Source organism: Macaca thibetana, chromosome 18, assembly GCF_024542745.1.
Source record: "Macaca thibetana thibetana isolate TM-01 chromosome 18, ASM2454274v1, whole genome shotgun sequence".
NCBI classification, from domain to species: Eukaryota; Metazoa; Chordata; class Mammalia; order Primates; family Cercopithecidae; genus Macaca; species Macaca thibetana.
The window spans coordinates 31,207,634-31,234,448 of record NC_065595.1 but is presented as its reverse complement, the minus strand read 5'-3'; the positions used below and the strand labels follow the sequence as shown (position 1 = coordinate 31,234,448).

The following is a 26,815-nucleotide window of genomic DNA, read 5'->3' as shown; positions in this document are numbered from 1 at the left end:
TGGAAACTAACAATGCTAAAGAGAAATGGAAGCCCTTTAAAAGGATAAGAGTACAGCAAACTGAAGTTTAGAAAACATTATATGATGTGGTATAAAACTACAATGGGTAATTAGCCTTAAGGAAGGAAATTACATCATGGGATGAACTTTGAAGACATGACACTAGGCTGGGTACACTGGCTCACACCTATAATCCCAGCACTTTGGGAGGCCGAGGTGGGGAGATCACTTGAGGTCAGAAGTTCAAGACTAGCCTGGCCAACATGGTGACACCCCATCTCCACTAAAAATACAAAAATTAGCAGGCATGGTGGCGCACGCTTGTAATCCCAAATACTTGGGAGGCTAAGGCGGGAGGACAACTTGAACCTGGGAGGCGGAGGCTACCCTGACCGAAATTGCGTCACTGTACTCCAGCCTGGAAGACAGAGAGAGACTCTTTCTCAAAAAAAAAAAAAAAGAAAAAGAAAAGAAAGAAAACATTATGCTACATGAAATAAGCCAGTCACAAAAAGACAAATATTATATTATTCCACTTATATGACATACCCAGAGCAGTCAAATTCAAAGAGACAGAAAGTAAAAATAGAGGTGACCAGAAACTGGGGGGAGAGGATGGGAAGTTATTGTTTAATAGGTACAGCGTTTCTATCTGAGGTGATGAAGACATTCTGGAAAGGGATGGTGGGGATGGGTACACAACCCTGTGAATGTACTTTAAACTGTACAATTAAAAATGGTTGAAAAGGTTACGAGAGTCAAGAGGACCAGACGAAAAAACAATAATTTTAAAAATGGTTGAAAAGGTAAATTTTATGTTTATTTTACCACAATAAAAAAATACATGAATAAAATCTTTCCATATTATAGGATAGTTAGTAAATTATAGCAGACTAGACTCAATTCCCAAATAGTGACATTGAAACAGGCTCATCTCTGGACTACGATACAACTTATAAAATCTTTCACACAGCCAAGTTCCTATGTAATTTGTTTCATATTGGCTGTTCTACTACACAGGCCCTTTGCTGCTCCTCTAATGAGCAGACCTTACTCCTGCTTCAGCCTCTTTACACTCGCTGCCCCTCTACCTGGAATACTCTCCCCAAAACATGCAAGGCTCACTCCCTGGCGTCACTAATGTCTCTGCTCAAATGCTGCTTTCCCAGAGACTCTCTGGCTAAAGAAATCTCCTAAAGCTATTGCTCTCCATGACCTCACTCTGCTTCGCTTTTCTTTCTTACACTTGACACTTCCAGAAATGACCTAACATATTTATTTTTTCACTTGTTTATCACTCATCTCCTCTAGTAACATGTAAACTGCTTGAGAGCAGGGACCATGTCATTCATGTTTTCAGTCCTTAAAAAGAGTCCCTGGCACCTGGAAGACATTCCATAACTATTTTTTTAGGTATATTAATCAAAAAAATACTCACTTTTTTTTTTTTTTTTGGATGCGGAGTTTCGTTCTGTCTCCCAGGCTGGAGTACAGTCGCATGACCTCGGCTCACTGAAACCTCTGTCTCCAGGGCTCAAGCGATTCTCCTGCTTCAACCTGAGGTCAGCAGTTTGAGACCAGCCAGGCCAACATGGCGAAACCCCGTCTCTACCAAAAATACAAAAATTAGCCAAGCATGGCACACACTTGTAGTCCCAGCTACTTAGGAGCCTGAGGCAGGAGAATCGCTTGAACCCAGGAGGTGGAAGTTGCAGTGAGCTGAGATCTTGCCACTGCACTCTAGTCTGGGTGACAGAGTAAGACTGGGTCTCTCAAAAAAAAAATTAAAATGGAGAGAATTAAAATGATATACACCAAAATGTTAACAAGTTACTCCTGGTTGTTATTATTTTTATCTTTTTTTTTTTTTGCCTTCCTGGTGATTTTCTGTATTTAAAAGTATTAAAAATGAACATGCATTACTTTGGTACTCAGAAAAATGAGTTTTAAGTGACTGTGCCAAGAGCTGCCCTTTTCGCCTTATATGAGCACCATCTAGTGCTCAGTACACATAATACAATTTCTATAACACAGTAAAGTTTTCTGAAAAGTAGCCTTTATAAAAAGTAGGTTGTGGCTGGGCATGGTGGCTCACGCCTGTAATCCCAGCACTTTTGGAGGCTGATGCGGGTGGATTGCTTGAGGCCGGGAGTTCGAGACCAGCCTGACCAACATGGTGAAACTCTGTCTCTACTGAAAATATAAAACTAGCTGGGCATGGTGACATGTGCCTGTAATCCCAGCTACTTGGGAGACTGAGGCAGGAGAATCACTTGAACCTGGTAGGCGGAGGCTGCAGTGAGCCAAGGTCATGCCACTGCACTCCAGCCTGGGCAACAAGAGCGAAACGCGACTCAAAAAAAAAAAAAGGTAGACTGTTTATACACAAAGATGACTATTACTATAATCACCGTCTGGCCTAATTTTTAAAACAGCAGAACAATTAGTTCAAAAGAGGCACAGGACTTTCAATCATCAAGATAAAGCTGTCATCAGAAAATTGGTTAAATTTCTGCTGCTTATTTTCATTCCTCAAATATTTTAGACTAACTCTCAAGACAGAGTCCTTGGTCTTTTGTAAACTAATTGGTAATTACTCCTTAAAAGAAGAGCAAAGTCAGACACTTTACATGTGTGATGTTGTTTCATCATCCCTATGAATCTACATGGTAGGGATTATTATTTCCATTTTACAAAAGCAGTAACAGGCTCAGTGAGATTAAGCAGCTTTCCCAAATTCACAAACTAGTCAGTTGTGGAGCTCAGGCAAGGTCAGTCTGGCTTCAAAATTCATGTTCCCCCTGCCATGCTTCATGGTCTCCATTCTTCACACTTCACCCAAAGTCACTGCACCTTTTAGCAAAACAATTCCTCTGGAGAAGAGTATTCAGGCTGCTGCTATACTGCTCAGCGCTGCTCTCAAATCTAGAACTCTACGCTCATTAAGTATTAACACTCAAATCAAGTGTTAATTTAAAACAAAAATAACTTTTTAAAGATATTATTCTCTATACTGCTATTAGCTGGTTACATACACTTACCGAGATATAGGACTTTCCATTTCCTACACAGTAACAGAAATTCAGACCTTCAGCACATCCCAGGTACGTTGCTGCAGATGTCTCAGATTTTGTTTTCCTGCCCTAGTTTTTCTTCTTGCACTTTCCACCTACTCATCCTACTTAAAAAAATAATGTCTCTGAAACAATGTGTTCTCCAAATCCACTCAACAAGAGCCTACAAGGGACTCTACTTCTAATCCTCAACTTTCTAACAAGTATGCCCAAAACAGGTAACAGTTGGACAGATTTTTATTTCCCAGTTCACCCTTCCATAGTTAGAGCCCCTACACTGTTCAGAGCTGCAGACCACTCTAGACCCGAGCAGCCTTATCGATTTACCCTGAAACATCATGAAATATGTTGGGAAGCACTTTCTACACTCCCAACCTATTACACTTGATTCCCATTCCTCTCAACACAAACTGGAAGCATTACTAGAAGTCATTTGGTCACGTTTCCTTTATAGTACAAGAAGTCACTTCTATCCATATGTATAAGGTGGTAGTGGTGGTGTTAGTGGTGGTGGTGTTTGAGACAGGGTCTTGTTCTGTTGCCCACGTTGGAGAGAGCATTGACCTGATCATAGTCACTACAACCTTGAACTCCTGGGCTCAAGGGATCCTCCTGACTCAACCTCCCAAGTAGTTGGGACTATAAGCATAAGCCACTGAGCTCTGCTAATTTTTTTATTTTTTGTAGAGATGGGGTCTCGCCATGTTGCCCAGGTTGGTCTCAAACTCCTGGCCTCAAAAGATCCTCCTGCCTCAGCCTCTCAAAATGCTGGAATTACAGGGATGAACCACCACACCCAGCCTGTATAAGGTTATTCACTGCTACATTATATGTAATAACAAAACACTGGAAGCAATCCAAATGGTAAAATCCAAATGGTAAATCCAATTAATTTTGGTATATATGTCTCCCATTAAAAAGAGTGAGGAAGTTAATATATATAGAAGGCTCTCCAAGATACAACTGATGAAAAAAAGCACAAAGTGAAAAAGTGTATGTAACATACGTGCTACTATTTGTCAAAAAAGGAGAAGGGATATATGTGCATATTTGTTTGCATATGCATAAAATGCAATTCTTCTATAACACCCTTTATCATATTTCACCATACTTGTTTGTTGATTTACAGATAAGATCATAAGCCCTGGCTGGACATGTAATCTCAGCACTTTGGGAGGCCAAGGCAAGCCAATCACCTGAGGTTGAGAGTTCAAGACCAGCCTGACCAACACGGAGAAACCCCATCTCTACTAAAAATACAAAATTAGCCGGGCATGGTGGCACATGCCTGTAATCCCAGCTACTTGGGAGGCTGAGGCAGGAGAATCACAAACCTGGGAGGCGGAAGTTGCAGTGAGCCGAGATCACACCATTGCACTCCAGCCTGGGCAACAAGAGTGAAACTCTGTCTCAAAAAAAAAAAAAGATTATAAGCCTTTAAGGACAAAAGACATCATATATCTAGCTAACCATTATAGCCTGAGAAACAAATAAATGAATAATAGTTTGATACACAGAGATAGTCTGGTCCAGCAGTTCTCAAAGATAACCATGACACATGGTTATGTTCACACACACCATAGCCTCAGATGCCTGTGAACCAAAAAATAATAAGCACAGATCTGTTTTTCATTTTTGCTGCCATTATGTAGTTTAGAAACATGTATAAAATCAGTCATAAGCCAGGTGCGGTGGCTCACCCTTGTAATCCCAGCACTTTGGGAGGCCAAGGCAGGTGGATCACGAGGTTGAGATCGAGACCATCCTGGTTAACATGGTGAAACCCTGTCTCTACTGAAAATACAAAAATTAGCTGGGCATGGTGGCACGCACCTGTAGTCCCAGCTACTCGGGAGGCTGAGGCAAGAGAATTGCTTGAACCCAGGAGGCGGAGGTTGCAGTGAGCCGAGATCGCGCCACTGCACTCCAGCCTGCCAACAGAGCTAGACTCCATCTCAAAAAAAAAAAAAAGATAAAAAACAAAAAAAGAAAATCAGTCATATAAGTAGTTTAAAATATTTAGGAAAAAACTAGTGTATATTATTAACCTTTAGTATTTAATTATTCTTCATTTTGTTTCAGACCTTTGCTGCACAACTAATTTTAAGAGTGAAAAATTTAAAACTATTAAATAATTTAAGTAAGATTTTAGAACCACATGTGGAAACTCTAACAAAATCTGATTACTCTGATGCTAAAAATAGTTAATAGTAAGGAAGGATTAGATTCACCCTAAAGGCCTTATTAGTATTTCTACAAATTGCAGCAAACATCAATTTTTGGCTACAAAAATGGACTTTACTTGAAGACGGTACATATGTATCTAAGGAATTCCAAGAGAGAACAATCTCATAATTATCTAGATTCAGAGTCTCTTCTACTGAGATTCATCTTAGTCCTGAATAATTCATAAACTAGGTAATCTTGGTCCCTGACTCTGTCAACGAGGGGGCAAGTGCTACCTCAAAGCCTACTCAGTCCGAAGGCCACACATCAAATACCATCAGCGAGGAGCAGGGCAGTGCCAAAGAGAAAGTGACAGGCCAAAAGTATATGCAACACCACAAACGAAACCTCTATCATGTAAACTCACTTGTGGCAGTGGGGGCAGGAAGAAACCTTTATAAATATACCCTCACAGATTTACAATGTAGTTTATTTACTTTACAGTTTTTTCACTAAGATCCCTTTATACTTATACCTTTCCCAACGTGTTGGGATTACAGGCGTGATCAACTGCGCCTGGCTGCCATTCCCTTTTCTTAAATCACCCAGGTGATTTAAGAGAAAGGTATAAAGGGATCCCAGCACTTTGGGAGGCCAAGGCAGGTGGATCACGAGGTCAGGAGCTCAAGACCGTCCTAGCTAACACGATGAAACCCCGTCTCTCTCTACTAAAAATACAAAAAATTAGCCAGGCGTGGTGGCACATGCCTGTAGTCCCAGCTACTTGGGAGGCTGAGGCAAGAGAATTGCCTGAACCTGGGAGGCAGAGGGTGCAGTGAGCTAAGATCATACCACTGCACTCCAGCCTGGGCAACAGAGCAAGACTCTGTCTCAAAAAAAAAAATTTTTTTTGAGTAAAAGTAGCAATTAACAAAATAAACTATAAAGCCATAATAACTTAAACTGTGAGGCACTGGCACAGGTAGACAAAAATGGCTAACAAATTATTCCCATCACTGTTTCTTGAGAAGTTCATCTTTTCCCCCACTGATATGCCAGCTCCACATAAAACAAGTACATTCACATACATTTATTCTTATTCTTATTATTCTTAAGTATTTCAGTTATTCTTGTTCTTTATTCTTTTTCATACACAGTTCGGAATAAACTTATCAAGATCCCCCAATCTTCCAAAACAAGGCTTTCGAATTTTAATTCAAATTGTCTTCAATCTATAGGTCAATTTGAAAAGAAGTGACATTTTAACAGCAGTCTCCTTATTCCTTAAACATGGTACATACCTCTATTTAGGAAAGTCTACTTTAGTATATTTCAGTGTAAAAACCATATACTGTAATTTGAAATAGCTTTATAAATTACATTAGAATTTACATAAGTGAAAAGAAAAATTATTTTGGACAATAAATCATGCTCTCCATTTTGCCTTTCTTCCTCTAAGTCGTATCACTATCACATGAGCAGCCGTACTCAATGATAATTCTGCAAGGATTAAGGAAATGATTTCAAAATTTGTTGATGCCATAGCTCATCTCCAGTATGACCTTTCCCACCAATCCACAGCCACCTTTAATTTTCCAAGGATCTCAGAAGCAAGAATAAGTAACCACTTCAATATAAAATACATCTAATCCAAGCCATCAGATTAATTATAAACTAAGTTAAACTTATTTTTTTTTTGAGACAGAGTCTTGCTCTTGTTGTCCAGGCTGGGGTGCAATGGCACAGATCTCAGCTCCCCACAACCTCCACCTCCCAGGTTCAAGCGATTCTCTTGCCTCGGCCTCCCAAGTAGCTGGGATTACAGGCGCCCGCCACCATGCCCAGCTAATTTTTTGTATTTTTAGTAGAGATGGGGTTTCACCATGTTGACCAGGCTGGTCTTGAACTGCTGACTTCAGGTAATCCACCCGCCCCAGTCTCCCAAAGTGCTGGGATTACAGGCGTGAGCCACCACGCCCGGCTTAAACTAAATTAAACTTCTAAGGCTCAATCCAACTGTATACAATAAAGTTAAAAATTAAAATGTATTGCCAAAAGATGTAAACAGACAGTTCCCGGAAAAGGAAATACCAATACTCCTTAAACATATGAAAATAAACACAACCTTAATTATTAAAGAAAGGCAAATAAAACCATAAGAACCACTATCCAAAACTTGCTGAACTGGGTATCAAAAAGAAAAACGAGTGCTATTAGTCACACGGAAAAACGTGTGTGTGTGTGTACGAATTTACCCTCAAAAGACAGACAAATAGGCTCTCTACCTCTGAGGTCAAGGGAAACGAGAAGTATAGACTTCTTTGTCACGATTACGCCAACCCCTTCCTAAAAATCGGTAAAGAAAAAAACTGAAATGCTTACCCTTAATTAGTAATAAATATAGTAAGAACTATATTTTACATAACCTAATTGATGATGTAAAGTCCTCTTTACAGAAGAACTCCAGTTAATAAATGTAGAAATGACCAAATTAGAAATATTACCATTTTGTAACCTCATAAAACAGGTGATTCAGACAAAAATCAATAGATGCTAAAATATTTACACTCAAAACTCTGATCAATCTTAGTATGATAATTGGTATAAAACACACTTTTTCTACATATGGAAAACCTTACCAAAAATGATTAACCTAAATTTTATCAAGCTTTTAAATCTCATTTCCAATTTACAGGAAATACACAGAACAAAAGAACAAGTTACAAGGTGTGAAAAGCAATCAGATAGAGAAGATGGAACATTCTACAGAAAAACTGACACAATTTGTTTTAAAAATGACATGAAGCAAAAAATAGTGGCAAGGTGGGAAGTGGATACCTATATTCTACTTTAAAAGACATTTAAGAACAAGAACCATCAGATGCAACATATGCACCTTATTTGGCTCCTAATTGTAATAAACTATAAAACAACTGGAAAATTTTAAATATGAACTGGGTAGCAGGAATTATTGTTAATTTTGTTAGGTGTGATAATGGTATTATGGTTATGTAAAAAAAGACTTTAAGATACTTAAAAAACAATAATGAACAAAATATGGAAACAATCCAAATTTCTATTAATTTCTGAATGGACAAACAAAATGCAGTATATCCATACAATGGAGTATCACTCAGCAATAAAAAGGAACAGAGGCTGGGTGCAGTGGCTCATGCTTGTAATCCCAACACTTTCAGAGGCAGAGGAAGGAGGATCACTTGAGGCCAGGCGTTCAAGACCAGGCATGGTGGTGCATGCCTGTGGTCCCAGTTACTCGGGAAGGTGAAGTGGAAGGATCACTTGAGTCCAGGAGTTCAAGGCTATAGGGAGCTACGATCGCACCACGGCAATACAGCCTGGGCAACAGAGTGAGACCTTGTCTCAAAAAAAAAAAAAAAAAAAAAAAAAAAAAAAGGAATGCAAGTACTGGTGCATGCAACAACATGTATGAATATTACACTCAGTGAAGCAAGCCAGTCACAGTGGGTGCAGTGGCTCACGCTTGTAATCCCAGCACTTTGGGGTGCTGAGGATTGCTTGAACCCAGGAGTTTAAGACCAGCCTAGGTAACAGAGCAAGACCCTATCTCTAAAAAAGTAGGAGAAAAAAAAAAAGCCAGTCACAAAAGACCCCTTATTGTTACAATTCCATTTACATGAAACGTCTAGAGGAGGCAAAGATAGTAGTAGCTGTTATTAAATTAGTGGCTTGACACCGTGGCTCACACCTATAATCCCAGCACTTTGGGAGGCTGAGGAAGGTGAATCACTTGAGGTCAGGAGTTCGAGACCAGCCTGGCCAACATGGTGAAACCTCATCTCCACAAAAAATACAGAAATTAGCCAGGTGTGGTGGCATGCACCTGTAAGCCCAGTTACTCGGGAGGCTGAGGCAGGAGAATTGTTTGAATCCAGGAGGCAGAGTTTGCAGTGAGCAGAGATCGTGCCACTGCACTCCAACAGACTGAGACTCCCTCTCAAAATAAATAAATAAATAAATAAATAAGTGGTCGCTAGTGCAATCTAGAGTTTGGGGGAATGTCTGCTAATGGGCATGGGATAGGGCTCCTTTCTGGGATTGTAATGTTCTAAAATTGGTGATTGTTACACAATTCTGTGAATAAAAACACTGAATAATACACTTTAAATGGGTGAATTACATGATATATGAAACATACCTCAAAAAGTGTATTATTTTTCTATTGCTACTATAAAAGTTATCAAAATTTAGTAGTGCAAACAACATAAATTTATTATCTTACAGTTCTGTAGGTCAGAAGTCTGACACTCAATGAGCTAAGATCCAGATGTCAATAAAGCTGCATTCCTTTCCTGAGGCTCCAGAGGGAAATCTGCACTCTTGCCTCTGCCAGCTTCTGGAAGCTGCTCACATTTCTTTTTTTTTTTTTTTCTTTTGAGACGGAGTCTCGCTCTGTCGCCCAGGCTGGAGTACAGTGGCATGATCTCAGCTCACTGCAAGTTCTGCCTCCCGGTTTCACACCATTCTCCTGCCTCAGCCTCCAGAGTAGCTGGGACTACAGGCGCCCGCCACTATGCCCAGCTAACGTTTTGCATTTTTAGTAGAGACAGGGTTTCACCGTGTTAGCCAGGATGGTCTTGATCTCCTGACCTCGTGATCCACCCGCCTCGGCCTCCTAAAGGGCTGGGATTACAGGCGCGAGCCACCGCGCCCGGCAAAGCTGCTCACATTTCTTGCTCATGACCCCCTACCATCTTCAAAGCCAGCAAGGGCAGGCTGAGTCCTCCTCACATCACATCTGACTTTCTCTTCCACCTCCCTCTTCCACTTTCAAGAAGCCTTGTGATTACATTGGCCCTGCCCAGATAATCCAGGATAATCTCCCTATTTCAAGGTCAGCTGATTAGTAACCTTAATGCCATTTGCTACTTGAATTCCCCTTTGCCATGTAATGTAACATATTCAGATTCTGCAGACAAAGATATGGACATCTTTCGGGGGCTACTATTCTGCCTATCATAATAAAGCTCTTAAAAAGTAAATAAAATTTTTTAAAATCTAGTTATTGAGTGTATGGGAATTCAATATTCTAGTCATTCTACATTATTGTCTATCAGTTTTTGTAATATAATTAAAAATGAGATATTGTTTTTCACCTCCAAAACTGGCAAAGGTCAAAGGTCTAAAAATGCATCAAACAGACAAAGATATGGGGAAACACACCTCTCATGCATTGCTGGTAGGTGTGTAAATTCCTACAACTTCCATGGAGCACAACTTGGCATAGCTACCAAATTGCAAATGCACATACACTTTGACCCAGGAATTGTACTTCAAGGAATTTATACTAAAGATATATTTGTGTGTATAAGAAATGATGTATGTGGCAATAACTGTTATAACAAAGACTGGAAATAATCTAAATGTTCATCAACAGAAAACCAATTAAATATATTCTACAGATACTCCACAGTCATTAAAAAGAATAAGGCAGTTGCATATGTGCTACATATACAAGATATATTTTACTTAACTGTGGGAAAAAAGGCAAGGGACAGAACAGGACATGTAGTATGCTACCATTTGTATTTAAACAATTTTGTGAAACTATATGGGATATATGCTTAAGTAACCTATACTATCTCTAGAATGATTCAAAATCAACTGCCACCAGTGCTCACCTCTAGAGAAGGGAGGTGGCTAGTGAGTGGGGTAAAAAGAAGAGAAAAGCTTATTTTCTACTTTCAAATCTTTTGGATTTTCTACTGATTTATGTATGACAGACCAGATAGACAGAACATTTCTAAATTTTTTTTTTAATCCGCATACCACACAAGTTGATATGGCCCGTTATCCAAATTTTCAATCTCCAGGCAATCTCTTACCTGCTAGTTGGTGCAGGGAAAGAAAACGAGAGAAGCTGATTCCAGAACGGGTCATTCTCAGAGACAGATTCCGTGCCTGATAACTTTTTCAAGTATTCATTTTTAGGAAGATCGCCGATTCTGCTGCTATTTGATCCCATCTTCTTCCTTAAGCAGATAACTTGTCCTTAAACCTGCATTTCCACAAGACAACCTATAAAAAATAAAAATAAAAAAACTTTAAACTTGTTCAAAAGTCATCATTGTCTACCTATAAAAAAACTGTAAACTTACTAAAGAAAATCACATCTTTCTGTATTTATAAATATATTAGACATCAGATACAAAGTTACAAGAAACATGGGGCTAGGCCAGGCATGGTGGCTCACGCCTGTAATCCCAACACTTTGGGAGGCCGAGGCGGGCAGATCACGAGGTCAAGAGATTGAGACCATCCGGCCAACATGGTGAAACTCCATCTCTACTAAAAATACAAAAATCAGCTGGGCATGGTGGCACACACCTGTAGTCCCAGCTACTCGGGAGGCTGAGACAGGAGAATCACACGAACCCACGAGGCAGAGGTTGCAGTAAGCCAAGATCGTGCCACTGCACTCCAGCCTGGCGACAGAGCAAGACTCCATCTCAGGAAAAAAAAAAAAAAAAAAGAAAAAGAAATATGGAGCTAACACCTGTCTTAGCCAATACAAACACAAAAATCCAAATCTATATGGTACTTATACTATGTATCTTAGGATGGGCATATCTCTACCCAAGAAAATGTCTCAAAGCAAAATCATAATAATCTAACTTATAATTAGTCTGAAAATGAAGCTGTTTTACAACCAAAACAATGGTGACAAAGAAATACAGAAATCTGGATGGCTTGAATGTACAAGGAAGGGAATATAGCTCAAGTAATTACCACGTGCTGCCCCTACTTATGGGGGTCATGGGGACAAACCTGAATTACCCACTTCAAGTGAAAGAGATCCCAGTTACAAAGGAATCACATTTAATGTTTCTCTCATTCTGCCATAGGGCATATACGTAGTTTTTGTTGATATGCCTCTTCTCCTAAACCATGCACATTTTTATGACAGGAATTATTTTATTCATCTTTCTATGCCCACTGTCTAGACTAGCATGTAAAAAATTCCCTAAACAGTATGTTGAAAGAACAAGCGAGTGAATAAATAATTAGTATCCACGAGGCTCTTCAAAAGTCAGTATTGGTTGTTCTCAGTCACTAAGGGAAGAAAACTAATAGTTTAGTTACAAATATGAATCACTGTCTTCCTTAAATCACATTTAACACACTTCTAGATCATGTTTTATCTTGATTTGTTCAGAAAAGGTCTCCCATTGAATAACAAAATGGTGATAAGGTAAATAATAAATTATACTATTTTAAAATTATAATCACAACGAAAGGAAACTACATGGGCTCAGGGACCAAAGGTGGCTCAGCTCAGGTGAGAATGTACATTAGTGACTCACTTTCTTCCTCATGTCCCTCCTCATTCCACAAAGGCACTTAAGCCATGGTCAGAATTTGGAAGCTGGATTGAGCTGCTTATTCGGAGAGCAAGAGGCTTCCCCGATGATGCACATGGACAGCCGGGTCTTCCGAATCTGAGAGAGAAATACTGATCTGGTTCCTCATCACCTGCCCCTGAACCTGAGGCCAGCCACCACTTTTATCCTTCCTGCAAGGGGACAGGGGCCCCAATAACTCAATTCAACTTCAAATGAATAATAATTCAGCTTCAATTAAGCCTCTATATTAAGCCAGCTAATCATAAGGTTTAATTTCTTAAAGTAGGGCTGCCCAATTAGAAAATGCTATAAAAGAAATACCCTGAAGGCCAGGCGCGGTGGCTCACGCCTGTAATCCTAGCACTGTGGGAGGCCGAGGCAGGCAGATCACCTGAGGTCCGGAGTTCAAGACCAGCCTGACCAACATGTAGAAACCCCCTCTACTCAAAATACAAAATTAGTCTGGCGTGGTGGCGCATGCCTGTAATCCCAGCTACAAGGGAGGCTGAGGCAGGAGAATCACTTGAACCCAGGAGACAGAGGTTGCAGTGAGCCAAGATCACACACATTGCACACTCCAGCCTGGGCAACAAGAGCAAGACGCCATCTCAAAAAAAAAAAAAAAAGAAAAAAAAACTCTGAAATATATAAATTCCTAACTTACAATAGTATTTTAAGCTATCAAAATTATAAGGGGACATAATACACTAGTGAAAATGAATGAAACAGAGCTAAATGGATACATCTCAAAAATATAAAATGTTTTTTTAAAAAAGCAGGCTACCTAATAGATATGGTATGCTGTCATTTATAAGACTTTAAAACTCGCAAAAAATATTATGGATTTATTCATAGCTAGCACTAGTATTAAAACAGTTTTTTGTTTTGCTCTGTTTTGAAGAGACAGGGCCTCACTCTGTTGCTGAGTACAATGCTGGAGTACAATGACGTGATTATAGCTCATTGTAACCTCAAACTCCTGGGCTCAAGAGATCCTCACACCTCACCCTCCTAAGTAGCTGAAACTACAGGTACATGCCACCAAATCCCAGCTAATATTTTTTATTTGGTAAAGATGGGGTCTTACTGTGTTGCCCAGGCTGGTCTCGAACTCCTTCTGCCTTGGCTTCAACCAATCCTCCTGCCTTGGCTTCCCAAAGTGCTGAGATTATAGGCATGAGCCACTGAGCCTGGCCAAAAGGAAATAATTTAACCAGAAATCTATAGCTTTTCAAGCTATCAATTAAGTTTGAAAGTAGAATAAAAACATTTTCTGATTTGCCAAGATTCAAAAGGCCTCCCAGGAACCTACAAGGAAGCTACAAGATGTACTCCTTCCACATGAGGGAGTAAGCCAAGAAAAAAGAAGAAATTCAAGAAACAAGGGATCCAACACAGGGCAGTGGTATAGAGAATCACAGCCACGCAGCAGGCTGGGACAAGAGTCAAAACAGCTCGCGGATCTCCAGGAGAAGAAAGCATAGAACTGACAGTTCACTTGATGTGTCTAACCTTACTCTGTGGAATGTTACAACACTGTAGGAGAATTTGGAAGCAATGAATAATAGTTTTATGGAGAATAAAGTAAATAATTTTGTATAGACTACATACTTTGGGAAAAACAGAAATTACTTAAGAAAGGTCATGTAATCATAGTATATGACTAAATTCAACAGTAATCAGTATTTATATAATCACTATGATATAAATACTAAATATTTAACCAAAAATTGTGAGTTAACTCTCAAAAGATTCCGGAAAAAGAAGCAGGATTGGTGGTCTATGACTGCTAAACCTTCATCTTCCATAATAGGTAGTGCTCAATAGAAAATATGTAAAGTTAGTAAATCAAAAAACAGTAAAAATGTATTAGTTATAAATAAGGAAGCAGGGCCAGGTGTGGTGTAATCCCAACATTTTGGAAGGCCAATGTAGGTGGACCATTTAAGGCCAGAAGTTCAAGACTAACCTGGCCAACGCAGTGAAAACCCATCTCTACTAAAAATACAAAAATTAGCCAGGCATGTTGGAGTATGCCCATAATCCCAGCTCCTCAGGAGGCTGAGGCACGAGAATCACTTGAACCCAGGAGGTGGAGATTGCAGTAAGCCGGGATTGTGCCACTGCAATCCAGCCTGGGTGACAGAGTGAAACTCTGTCTCAAGTTAAATAAATAAATAAGGAGGTAAATAGCACAAAGCAACAGCTTATAGATTTTAAAGTGGTGGCCAGGTGCGGTGGCTCACGTCTGTAATTCCAGCATTTTGGGAGGCCGAGGCGGGTGGATCACCTGAGGTCAGGAGTTTGAGACCAGCCTGACCAACATGACGAAACCCCGTTTCTATTAAAAATACAAAAATTAGCTGGGTGTAGCGGCCGGTGCCTGTAATCCCAGCTACTTGGAAGGCTGAGACAGGAGAATCACTTGAACCCGGGAGGTGGAGGTTGCAGTGAGCCGAGATCGCACCACTGCACTCCAGCCTGGGCAACAAGAGCACAGCTCTGTCTCAAAAAAAAAAAGAAAAAGAAAAAGAAAGTGGCCACCCCTGTGGAAAAGGACTCTGGAGTGGGGAGGGTGGTAGAGCAGTTTTTTACATTAAGTCTGTCATATTAGTTGACTTTTCAAAATTGTGTCCATATACTACTTTGATTAAAAATAAAATATTTTCTGGCCAGATGCAGTAGATCATGCCTGTAATCACAGCAACTCAGGAGGCTGAGGCAGGAGGATCGCTTGAGGGCAGGGGTTAGACACCAGCCTGGGCAACATAGCAATACCGTCTTAAAAAAAAAAAAAAAAAAAAAAAAAAAAAAAAATTTATTTTAATTAGCCAGGTGTGGTGGCACCACATGGCGATTTCAACTAAAAAAAAAAAAAAAAAAAAAAAAAAAAAAAAAAGCACAACCCAGAAAAGAAAAAATTGATAAACTGGGCTTCATCAAATTAAAAACTTTTGGGCCAGGTATGGTGGCTCATACCTATAATCCCAGCACTTTAGGAGGCCAAGGCAGGGGGATCACTGGAGGTCAGGAGTTCAAGACCAGCCTGGCCAACATGGTAAAACCCCATCTCTACAAAAAACACAAAAATTAGCAGAGCACGGTGGCATGTGCCTGTAATCCCAGCTACTGGGGAGGCTAAGGCACAAGAATCACTTGAACCCAGGCGGCAGAGGTTTCAGTGAGCCAAGATCATGCCACTGCACTTCAGTCTGGGCAACAGAGCATAACTCCATCTCAAAAAAAAAAAAAAAGAAGAAGAAGTGAAGGACAGCAATGTATGTGTGAACTGAAAATACAACAGACAGGCAGATGGAATTAGGAATACTTCGTTATCATAAGGTACTGTACAATCTATGAAGTGGTAGTGTTGTTATTGTGCTATTTAAAAGCAGTCTTGGATCACCTGAGGTCAGGAGTTAAAGAGCAGCCTGGCCAACACGGTTAAACCCTATCTCTACTAAAAATACAAAAAATTAGGCAGGCAAAGTGGCGGGCATCTGTAATTCCAGCTACTCAGGAGGCTGATGCAGGAAAATCGCTTGCACCCCGGAGGTGGCGGTTGCAGTGAACCGAGATCGTGCCATTGCACTCCAGCCTGGGAAACAAGAACGAAACTCCATCTCAAAAAAAACAAAAACAAAAACAAAAACAAACAAACGAAAAAGAATCTACATGTCCCAGAGAGGTGCCAACAAATCAGACTAATAGGTACTTTCTTTCACAACCACTAGGATTGTTTTTACATATTAAGTTACTTCATCATCCATATTATACATGATGAGATATTAGGATCTCACATTCTAGTTACTCAGTGTCCTATTATAGAATGCTCTTTCACTTAGACTAGTTTTCCAAACTAAATTTATTTACTTATTTTAGAGATAGCGTCTCACTCTGTCACCCAGACTAGAGTGCAGTGGCATGAACATAGTTCACTGTAGCTTCAAACTCCTGGATTCAAGCAATCCTTCCGCCTTAGCCTTCTGAGTAGCTGGGATTACAGGTACACGCCACCACACCCTGCTAACTTTTTAAAATTTTTTGTAGAGATGAGGGTCTTGCTATGTTACTGAGGCTAATCTGAATCTCCTGGCCTCAAGAGATCCTCTTGCCCAGGTTTCCAAAAGCACTGGGATTAGAGGTATGAGTCACCTCTCCCAGCTACCCAATAAATTATTTCTTTCAAATTTTATTCAAAATTGAACTTTTTCAATAAAAACAAAATAAGTAATGTTCTTGGGTCCTCTGGGATCTGCATTAATTTCATTAACTCTGAGGAGTATACAACAGATTTTGTCCTCCACAACCTACTTAAGGATATTGCTGGTTCCTTTTTAGCCAAACCTTTCAAATTATTTTTATTTGTCCAATAATCCCTGTGACCCTGAATATGCCTCAATAAAATATATGTTTAAACAAACAAGTAAAAAGGACCTTTACTACTTGTTTACAGTGCGCTATTTATCAGGGGACTCATGCTAATTAGCAGTTAGGATTATAGGCCTAATATTAGTGTACTGAATAAGCACCTCTAACTGTATGGATGAAAGTGGGTTAGTTCAAAGAGTGTTGAATTACTGACAGCAATTTAAGTATGGGTCCTCCTGGCTCTACCATGTACTCAATTTTCCTTCTCTGCGCTTCATATTTTAATAAATTTAATTTTTATTCTGTTAATTTTATAGCAGGATAAAAATGACACCAGATCAAAAGAAACGAGAATCATAACAATTTGTTCTCATTTAAATAGACCAGTATCTTACTATTTTTGTGTGATACCTTAAAAGCAAGCAATTTTACCCTGAGAGTTTAAGTACATGAATGCTGAATTTTCAAAAGAACAAAATTTTATTTTGGAATCAACCTCCTCCTCCCACCAGGTGAAGCAACAATGAGAAACAATACTATCAGAGAGTCTACTAACAAAATCTGTCAGATGTTTTTGTTTATGTTCTTTTTGTATCAGTAATATACATGGTACAAAATACAAAAGCTTCAAAGGATATACAGTGAAAAGTCTCCTTCCCATCCCATCTTCTAACTACCTTCTCAACTCAGAGAAAACATTCCCAGTTTCTTGGACATCATTCCACAGACATTCTGTGTATCTATAAACGTATGTTCAACCTCTTTTTAAACAAACCATAGCATATGACATATTCCTCTATACTCTGCTATTCCCACTCATCAATATATAGGAAGTCATTATATATCCGTATATGAACCACTTCATTCCTTTTTACAACTGTGTAACATTCCATTTTATAATTTCTCAAATACCATATTGATGGACACTTAAGTAGTTGACATCATTTGCTATTACAAATCATTCTCCAAGTAATAAAAAATAAATAAATGTCATTCCCCAGTAAGATATATACATTACTTATATCTTATACTATCACTTACATAAGCATATAAAATATTTCACACATGTATGAGTAGACAGATATGATAAATCGAGAGAAATAGAATTGCTGGGTAAAAGGGTATATGCATTTGTAATTTTGATAGATACTTGGATACTCACCAGCAATGCCTATTTCTCTACTTCACAGCCACCATTATTTAATCAAACTTTCTGATCCTTGCCAACTTAGATTTTTTTTTAAAAAGTTTTTCAATACAATTTTATTTTGCATCTCTCTTGCCCTGAATAAGGCCACTATCTGTTCATATCCTATGACTGTTTTCTACTGGTTTATAGGAAATAAACTTTATTTTCAAGGCGGCTAGGATGGACCACAAAATTAAGTCTTAAATCAAACACCTGTACACCTGTAATCCCAGCACTTTGGGAGACAGAAGCAGGAGGAATGCTTGAGCCCAGGAGTACAAGGCCAGCCTGGGCAACATGGCAAGACTCCATCTATACAAAAAATTTAAAAACTAGCTGGACATGGTGGCACAAGCCTGTGGTCCCAGCTACTCAGAAGGATTGCTTGCGCCCAGGAGTTCGACGCTGCAGTGAGCCACGCCTGCAACACTGCACTATGCAACAGAGCAAGACTTTGTATCAAAAATAAAATTAATAAATCAAAATAACTGCTCAGTCTAAGAACACTATGAAATCGTTCTAAAACAATATGAATAAAGCCTACAAGCATATCAGGAGAGACACTGAACAGAACGTTAACAAATAAAATCGAGACAGCCAACTGAGCAAAGAGTACAGTGCCTCCTTCCCCGTTTTTTCTCATCGAACCCTAGAAATAATATAAACAATATTTTTTTAAATAGCCAGTGATTACACAGCCATGCTCAAAAAATAACAGGGGCGGCCACTGCACTCCAGCCTGGGCAAACAGAGCGAGACTCCGTCTCAAAAAATAAAATAAAATAAAATAACAGGGGGCCAGAAGCTGTGAAGAATCCCTATAAAATAGAAAACAGCTGGAGATGGGCTAAAAAGGGAAATGGCATCCCAGAGCAGGCTCAAGGGCCTTCAAGGGCACCATCCCAAAGAGTGTGAACAGGAACTCTGGCACAAAGGCAGAAAGGCCAGAAAAAGGCCCAGAAGCAACTAACAGAAGCTTGGCTACTGCACCTGAGCAGACACCCCTGCTTAAGCCCTTACTCCCACAGGAAGCAACAACAGGGTGCTACCTGCTAGGAACAGAGTGAAGGCAACACCCTGGGCAGCTAGAATATACAGGAGAAACAAGTTCAGACATAATAAGACCAGTAGCCACTGAGGCACTCTTGCCAGAAAGATCCACCTGCTCCCCCACAGAAAGCAAAGTAGAAAACTGAGCCCCAATGGCATCTCTTCTGCAATGACTCCTGCCAAGGATTCCAAACACACACACACAATCACCTCCTCCCAATTTATTTGGAACTCTCAAGACCCTTATCAATGAAAACTAGAGTAAAGTAGAAAACACTATTGGGTCATCTCCAAAGACTCCTACTGCCTTTGCCCTCACTGGGCATCATTAGACTCCCTTGGCTTCCAGCTCTTCTTTCTCTAAATCTGTCAGTAACTGATTCCATCTCCTGGCTTTTCTATTGGCTTCCATGATACTACTTTCAAATTTCTCCTTCTAGACCCAACCTGTGGTCAGGAAGCCAGTTGTATTGATATCTCTAAATTACTTAAGACTTTTTTTAACTCAATGATAATATATATAATATAATCAGTAAGTTTGTTGGTAACAGTGATCCTTATGTAAGTCTATGCTAGACACGAGAAGTAGGCTATTGCTGACACTTTTAGTAGCAAACCTTTCAAAGGACCTATCTTCAATGCAATGTAGTCAAGAACTCAATCTTAATGTGTAAAATTGATTCTATCATTCCTCCCTGTTACCCCTTAAAACTCTCCACTAATCCCCTAAAGCTGTGATTATGTAAAAGCGGCCTTGAAATGTTATTATGCTGTAGTACATAAAACATATCTCCCCAGGTAGATTATTCCTGAGAGGTATGAATCAGGCCTTATACTTCTTCCTTATCCCTAATCAACCTCCGGCATGCTGCTAAAGAGAAATTACTCAAAAAATACTTGCTGAAATAGCCAAGGTCCCACAGCTAATAAATATATGAAAAGATCTTCAGCCTAAATCCTGAGTACGATATGCTAATTAAAACAATAATGTATCATCGTTACCCATCAAACTAGTAAACGTTAAAAAATACTTGGTAACAGGCCAGGAACTGTGGCTCATGCCTGTAATTCCAGCACTTTGGGAGGTTAAGGTGCAAGGATCTCCAGAAGCTAAGAGTTCAAGACCAGCCTGGACAACAAAGCAAAACTCTGTCTCTATAAAAAATTCAAAAATTAGCCAGGCAACACGGCTAATGAGCCTGTAGTCCCAGCTACTCAGAAGGCTGAGGCAGGAGGATCACCTGAAATCCAGGATTTTGAAGCTGCAGTGAGCTATTATACAGTCATGTCACTGCACTTCCGCCTGGGCAACACAGGGAGACTCTGTCAGCAAAAAAATAAATAAATAATACATGATATGTTCAATATTTTATATTTAATTTGTGAAATATTTGATAAATACATAAAGTAAATCTCCTCTTTTATGTGTACTGACTATCTCTTGATTTAATGTGCCTTAAATGGAAAGTAAACATTAGTGGATCTGAAAATCCATGATAACCAAATCCTGTTCTAACACCCTCAAAACGTGTAAATGATGCCCTAATGCCCTTTGTCCCATCTCAGGCTGATAATCCACAATTCTACACTATATTCCAGAATTGCTCTCCTCCTAAATATATATATATTATATTGTATTATATTATTTATATATTATATAATATACATATTATAATATATTTATATTACATTATATTATAAATGATATATGATATATAATATATATATGGATTGCCTGTGTGTACAAACACACACAACACACATATATGCCACACTTGTACTTAAGAGCCTTTAAGGAGAAAGCTGAAACAGGAGATCAGAGAAATAACGGGCAATAATCACCAGCCAAAGGACATAGTAAATGCCACAGGTGCCATGAGTCCACAAGTAATAGAACATTCTCTGAAACGCAACTAGGTTCCAAGTGCTATATTAAGTAGAGTTGGGTATTCCCCGCCCAATGAAATGAAAGCAATGGAAAGAAAGATATAAACCCACAAAGATCAGATCAAGGGAAGTGTGGAAGATGGGAAGGTGACAGAGGAGTGTACCTGAACCAGCAGACCTGAGGAAGCCTCAAAAGGAGTTCCTGCCAAGGGGGACACTAACAAGAAGGAAGGCATGGAGCCGTGGGAAGGCTGAAGAGTGAGAGACTGGGCACTGGGGAATATGGGGCAAGGTGCAGGGCTAAAGTCTGGGGGTCTCTCTCCCCAGGAAGAGATTATTACATGTGCTCCCCAGAGAAATACGACTAGAGAGACCAACGCCAAGGTTGGGGAGGGTAATAAGGTGGAAAATGAAGAAAACAGGAGAATGAAGATAAAGTCAACTTGCTACAGCTCCATCATGAGTTTCCCTGCCTCCAAGGCAGGAGACTGAAGGATTCCTCTCAAGAGAAACTGAATAGGAACCTAGGGAAAAGATACAGACATTTAGGAACTGCCAGGCCAATTTAAAAAACAGATCATCACCTCACAGCAATGCCCACCACTCAACAAAATCTACTTACACAAAGAGCTTCCAATCAGTTTCGGGGTAGTCTCACTTTTAAATAAGAATGGACAGTCAAAAATGATTAGACTTGTGAGTAAAGCCTCCAACATGAAACACATAAACCAAAACAGCCCGGGCATGGTGACTGACTCCTAGAATCCCAGCGCTTTGGGAAGCCAAGGCAAGAGAATCACTTGAGCCCAGGACTTGGAGATCACCCTGGGCAACACAGCAAGACCCCGTCTCTACAAAAAAATAAACAAATTAGCCAGACATGGTGGTGCACACCTACAGTTCCTGCTACTTGGGAGGCTGAGGTGAGAGGATTGCCTGAACCTGAGAGGTCAAGGCTGCAGTGAGCTGTGACTGTGCCACTGCACTCCAGCCTGGGCAACAGAGCAAGATCCTATCTCAAAAAAAAAAAAAGGAAACCAAAACAAACTAAAGAAAGGAATCATAGAAAACAGATGATTCTAAGAAAAAAATAAAAACTAAAATATCCTTAGATAATAATGAAAACGGTAACAATAATAATACCAAATATTTATTTAGCGCCTACTATGTCCCCAGTCACCATCTTAAGTGTTTCACACATACTAACTGATTTAACACTCACCACAAACTATGGCATAGTACTTTTTTTTCTCATTGCCTAAATCATAAATTGGCAAATTACAGCCCAAGGGCTAAATCCTATGTACTGTCCAAAGAATTATTTTTACTTTTTTTTTTTTTTTTCCCAGAAAGGGTCTCACTCTGTTGCCCTGGGTGGAGTGCAGTGGCATACTCTCAGCTCACTGCAACCTCCACCTCCTGGGTTCAAGCAATCCTCTCATCTCAGCCTCCCTAGTAGCTGGCACTACAGACATGCGCCACCATGTCTAGCTAATTTTTGTATTTTCAGTAGAGATGAGGTTTCACCTTGTTGGGCATACTGGTCTCAAACTCCTGACCTCAGGTGATCTGCCCACATTATCCTCCCAAAGTGCTGGGATTACAGGCATAAAGTCACTGCACCCAACCTGATTTTCACATTTTTAAATCGTTGAAAAAAATCAAAAGAATATTTTGTGACATGTATAAATTATATGAAAAGAAAATGTCAGTGTCAGTAAAGTCTCATCAGAACACAGCCATGCTCATTTGTGTACATACGGTCTACAGCTATTTTCCTGATACAACAGCAGACTTGGGTAGTTGCTACAGAGACCATTTGTGGTGCCCTCATCTCTTTATACTCTCAGTGCGCCACAAATCTCAATGATACAGTTATACTCAACAGCATTTCAAGTGTCATGAGTATTGCCATACTATTTTACCAGTGACTATCACGACAAAACAACAGAAGTACTCTGATGTCACACTCGTAAGTCACAGTGAACTGCAGAATTTTTAAATCTAGTTAGATGTCAAAATACTTTATTATGTAGATGCATCACAGCTGTGCCAGCAAAATACAATATAGGAAGCATTACTAGACTAAGCACTCATCACAATATCCCAATATGCCCTGCCACACAGCATTCACTCCCAACTCATGAGAGCAATGGAGAGGAAAATGGGCAAATGTTAAACAAGATATACCTCCTCAGAGCAGAATGTCTTGCCAAAAATTAACAAGGGAAATGAGGCTGCAACCAAAGTAAATTTCCAAATGGCTCATTTGTTAAGCAAGCAAGGAAAGGATTTACCAACGGTGAGTTAATTAAATTGTGTTTGATTACAGCAGTCAAAGAATTGTGTCCAGAGAAAATATCTTTAACATCTTACTCTTTCCATGAAAACAGTGGCTCGAAGTACAGTACATAAGAAACAAATACATCTATGAATATTTTCCAAAAAGTCAAGAAAATACTAATTTAGAACAACCTGAAGTAGAATCTGCTAAGATGTGTAACAACTGACGGTGGTAAAAATATGTATGAAGCAGAAAAGGGTTTAGCTGGACAAATTTACAAGCCTTGTGAGATGTAAGGTGTTTAAAGCTTATGGCTATTCATCATATTCTCAATCAGCAGGTACTCTGCAGAAAACATTTGAATCTATCATGTGTTACTGGACCAGTAATGCCAAAGGTAAATTTCATTTGTTCTCATGACATTTTTGTCAGAAATAGAAGCGAAATATCCTGACGAGTCCTGCCACAAAACAACATAATGGCTTAACAATGGCAGAGTTTTACTGAAATGTTTCAAGATCCAGGCCAAGACAAATTTTTCTGAATGAAAAGAATCACCCTCAACCACTATTGTTGCTGCAGACTTGATTACATCTGTTAATGAATTCAGCCTAAAATCAGAAGGACTACAGGGTCTACATGCAAAACCTATATTGAGACAGTCATTTCAAGGACAACTAACATTGCCTGAGTCACAAGTCATGTCAAGATGCTTCATGCACTTCCTATGCTGCCAAAAATTAAAATAAGAAGCAAGATCTCTACGGCCACACAAATATGCAGCAGACATATTTTCCAAAATCAAACATTTCCAGCAGTATTTTTTCATACCTCAATGCAAGTAGAAACGAACACTCCACATTTCAAAAACCATTTAACTGTGCAATGAGAAGCTTCCACCTAATTCTCAATTGGAAGTGATTAGTCTGCAATGTAATGATTTGCTAAACGTTAAATATCAAGAAAAGAGTCTAAAAGAATTCTGTAAATGCCTTCCAAGCAATGAATATGCTCTATTAAAACCATATGTTCACAGACTATTAGCAGTATTTGGCAGTATCTAAGAAGACATTTTCAAAGATGAAATACATGAAATCTCATTACAAATCAGCATTAATAGGTGGACATTTATAATCAATTTTGATGATAGGGAACACTAACTTTAAACTCCAATTAAGCCAAATGTTATCCCCTCTCCTCCAAAAAAAAATTCATTCTTCTCATTAGCAAAACTTTATTGCAAAAATTGTTCTCGATCATTATTAGTATTGCATTGAGTTTTATTAATAAAAAACTTGTAGAAATGTTTTCTCTCTTGTTATATAAGTACTTGCATAATGAAATGATTAAATAATTTAAAATATCCTTCATTTTGCCCCTTGGCTCATAAAGCCTGAAATATTTATGATCTGGTCCTACATGAAACGTCTGCCAACTCCTAGCCTACATAATTTAACTAAAGCAAAGAAAGGTTAAGTAACTTGCCCAAGATTATAGAGCTAGAAAGTGGCATAGCAGGTTTTAAACCCAGGCAGGATAGGTACAGAAACCATTCTCTTTTAACCACATATTGCTTCATGAAGCAAGAGTAGGATGTCATAAAAAATGAAATGAAGAACAAGAAAGGACACCTGAAATTTAAAATAAGATTTAAAAATTCACTAGAACGGAGAAAAGATAAAAGTCAAGGGAACTCCCATAATAAAGAGCAAGAAGACAAATAAGTGAAAAACAAGAGGAGAAAAAATAGAAAATTTAAAGAATAATTTAGAAGATTTTAATATATTAATAGTAACAGTTCCAAAAAGAAAGCACAAACAAAATGGGGGATATTACACTGTCAGGTCAGGCACTGTGGGGATCTGAGATTTTACTTTACTGACAAAGCTGAAAAAGACATGAAACCTCTGGAGCAGGGACACAAAACAACTGCAATAGCAGTAGCCAGAGTAACACCTTACGTCAGTTTCTTAGGCACTAAATCCCACAGGCCATTCAAAGTATTTGTTAAAAATTAATAATATATCCATGGAAAACTAAGCAAACTAGGAGGCAATAAGGGGAAACATGGTAAAGTACTTACCAGCAGTGAACAATATTTATGTAGTCATAACAATATAAAAGTTAAACACTAAATTAACCAAGAATTCTTATATAACTATACTGGAAGGGCTTTTAGAAATAGGGGAAGGAAGTGGAAGAGTACCCCACCTACCATAACAAGAAGTTAATATGTATTATCTAAAATTTATAAATCACAAAATAGCAATTTAGGCAGATTTATAAATGCAGAGGTAAGTATCAAAAGAAAAAGCTTAAAAGAATTTTTAGGGCCAGGTACAGTGGCTCAGGCCTGTAATCCCAGCACTTTGGGAGGTCCAGGCAGGAGGACTATTTGAGGCTAGGAGTTCAAGAACAGCCTGGGCAACATAGCAAGACCCCATCTCTACCAAAAAAAAAAAAAAAAGAGAGAGAGAGAGACAGAGTTCTTAAAAGCAACTGCCTCTGAAAATGAGACTAAAAAGTGGGGATGGGTAAGGATATTGCTGATTTTTTATAACCTGCCTTTACTATTATTTACCTTTTCTAACAATACACAAGTATTACTTTAAGTAGAAAAAATATCAAAATAAATAGGAGAGAATCAGCTTTACTATTTCATAATCAGTGATTCATATAAACAATTCAATGTGCAAATACTAAAGAACAGTACAGGGTTGAAAAACCAAATAAGCAATATATAAGCTACATCACATTATGGTTACAATAAGCACAAGAAGCCTATCAATAGCCAGTAAATATTCCTGATTGCCCACTATGTGGCCAGCAGTATGCAAAGTGCCAAGGTTAAAGTTGTGAAGAATGGAATTATATACAGAGATACAAATAAATCAACAAGAAATTTAAGACGGCAACTATTCAAGACTTGGGGAAAGCTTCCAAGAGGTCACACCACAAAAGTTAAGACCGGCTGGGTGCGGTGGTTCATGCCAGCACTTTGGGAGGCTGAAGTGGGCGGATCACCTGAGGTCAGGAGTTCAAGACCAGCCTGGCCAATATGGTGAAACTCCATCTCTACTAAAAGCACAAAAATTAGCCGGGTGTGGTGGCAGGCGCCTGTAATCCCAGCTACTTAGGAGGCTGAGACAGGAGAATCACTTGAACCCAGGAGTTAGAGGCTGCAGTGAGCCGATATCATACCACTGCACTCCAGCCTGGGCAAGACAGAGCAAGACTCAATCTCAAAAAAAAAAAAGTTAAGACCTAAAGGACAAGAAGGGTTGGCCTGGGTGGATGTGGGAGTTCAGAAACTTCCAAAGCAGAGAATGGCACGTGTGAAGCCCTATGGTTAAGAAATAACAGGTAGAGTCTGTTCAAGGACCTGAAAGAAGTTTAACATGGCTGGAACAGA

At 39.2% G+C, this 26,815-nt stretch overlaps 1 protein-coding gene across 8 annotated transcripts in view; it reads right to left on the bottom strand.

Annotated features, from left to right (window-relative positions):
• The window catches only part of DYM (dymeclin), a 400,993-nt gene that overhangs the window by 361,850 nt on the left and 12,328 nt on the right, over positions 1-26,815 (bottom strand). For 7 of the 8 annotated variants that reach the window (XM_050767681.1, XM_050767686.1, XM_050767684.1 and 4 more), the window contains exon 2: positions 11,105-11,297. In XM_050767681.1, the coding sequence (XP_050623638.1) occupies positions 11,105-11,244 (140 nt within the window). In that variant the 5' untranslated portion in view covers positions 11,245-11,297. Of the gene's footprint in view, positions 1-11,104; positions 11,298-13,709; positions 13,732-26,815 lie in introns of those variants that run through there. The other variant, XM_050767682.1, reaches the window with a different exon arrangement.